The sequence below is a fragment of the Rhincodon typus genome, chromosome 39, assembly GCF_021869965.1.
Source record: "Rhincodon typus isolate 14 chromosome 39, sRhiTyp1.1, whole genome shotgun sequence".
NCBI classification, from domain to species: Eukaryota; Metazoa; Chordata; class Chondrichthyes; order Orectolobiformes; family Rhincodontidae; genus Rhincodon; species Rhincodon typus.
Window position 1 is genome coordinate 6,366,995 of NC_063370.1, and position 707 is coordinate 6,367,701.

Sequence of the window (707 nt, forward strand, 5' to 3'; positions counted from 1 at the left end):
GGGATTAGCCTCAGGGTATGGGGTCCCTATCTCCCAGCGCCGGGATTAGCCTCAGGGTATGGGGTCCCTATCTCCCAGCGCCGGGATTAGCCTCAGGGTATGGGGTCCCTATCTCCCAGCGCCGGGATTAGCCTCAGGGTATGGGGTCCCTATCTCCCAGCGCCGGGATTAGCCTCAGGGTATGGGGTCCCTATCTCCCAGCGCCGGGATTGCCCTTGGGGTGGGTGAAGGGGGTGGTTTCTGGGTGGGAGGTGGTTGCTGTTGGTAATGGTTAACGGGAAGATGGCGGATCCTCCCCCCACCCCAGGTGGACCAGCCGCCCTCCCCTCTCACACCAAGCGAAGCCAGACGAGTGCGGCAGCGGCAGCGGCGGTGGATGGCGAGCTGAAGGAGGAGCGCACTCCGTCGAGGAAGGGGACATCCAGCGGCAGGGCCGGAGTCCCCCCGTCCAGCCCCATGGTCAGCAATGCCAACAACCCCAACAAGGCCGAGATCCCCGATCGCAGGAAGGTGACCGGCCCCGCCAACGTAAGCACCTCCCGCGCACCGGGGTGTGGCATGGGGAGGGGGGGTGCAGTGGGGGCTGTGGGGGCTGATGGTGGGGAGGGGCTGAGAGAGAGAGAGAGAAGGTGGGAGAGAGGGAAAGTGAAGGGCCACAGGGAATGGGGGGGAGAGGAGAGAGAGGTGGGGGTGAGCGGGGAGAGAGA

General features: G+C 65.8%; 1 protein-coding gene across 1 annotated transcript in view; it reads left to right on the plus strand.

Moving 5' to 3' along the window:
- LOC109924865 (MAP/microtubule affinity-regulating kinase 4-like) overlaps positions 1 to 707 on the plus strand; it is a 21,161-nt gene that overhangs the window by 19,541 nt on the left and 913 nt on the right. Inside the window, exon 9 of the mRNA XM_048618209.1 lies at positions 308 to 528. Within this exon, the coding sequence (XP_048474166.1) occupies positions 308 to 528 (221 nt within the window). The remainder of the gene's footprint in view (positions 1 to 307; positions 529 to 707) is intronic.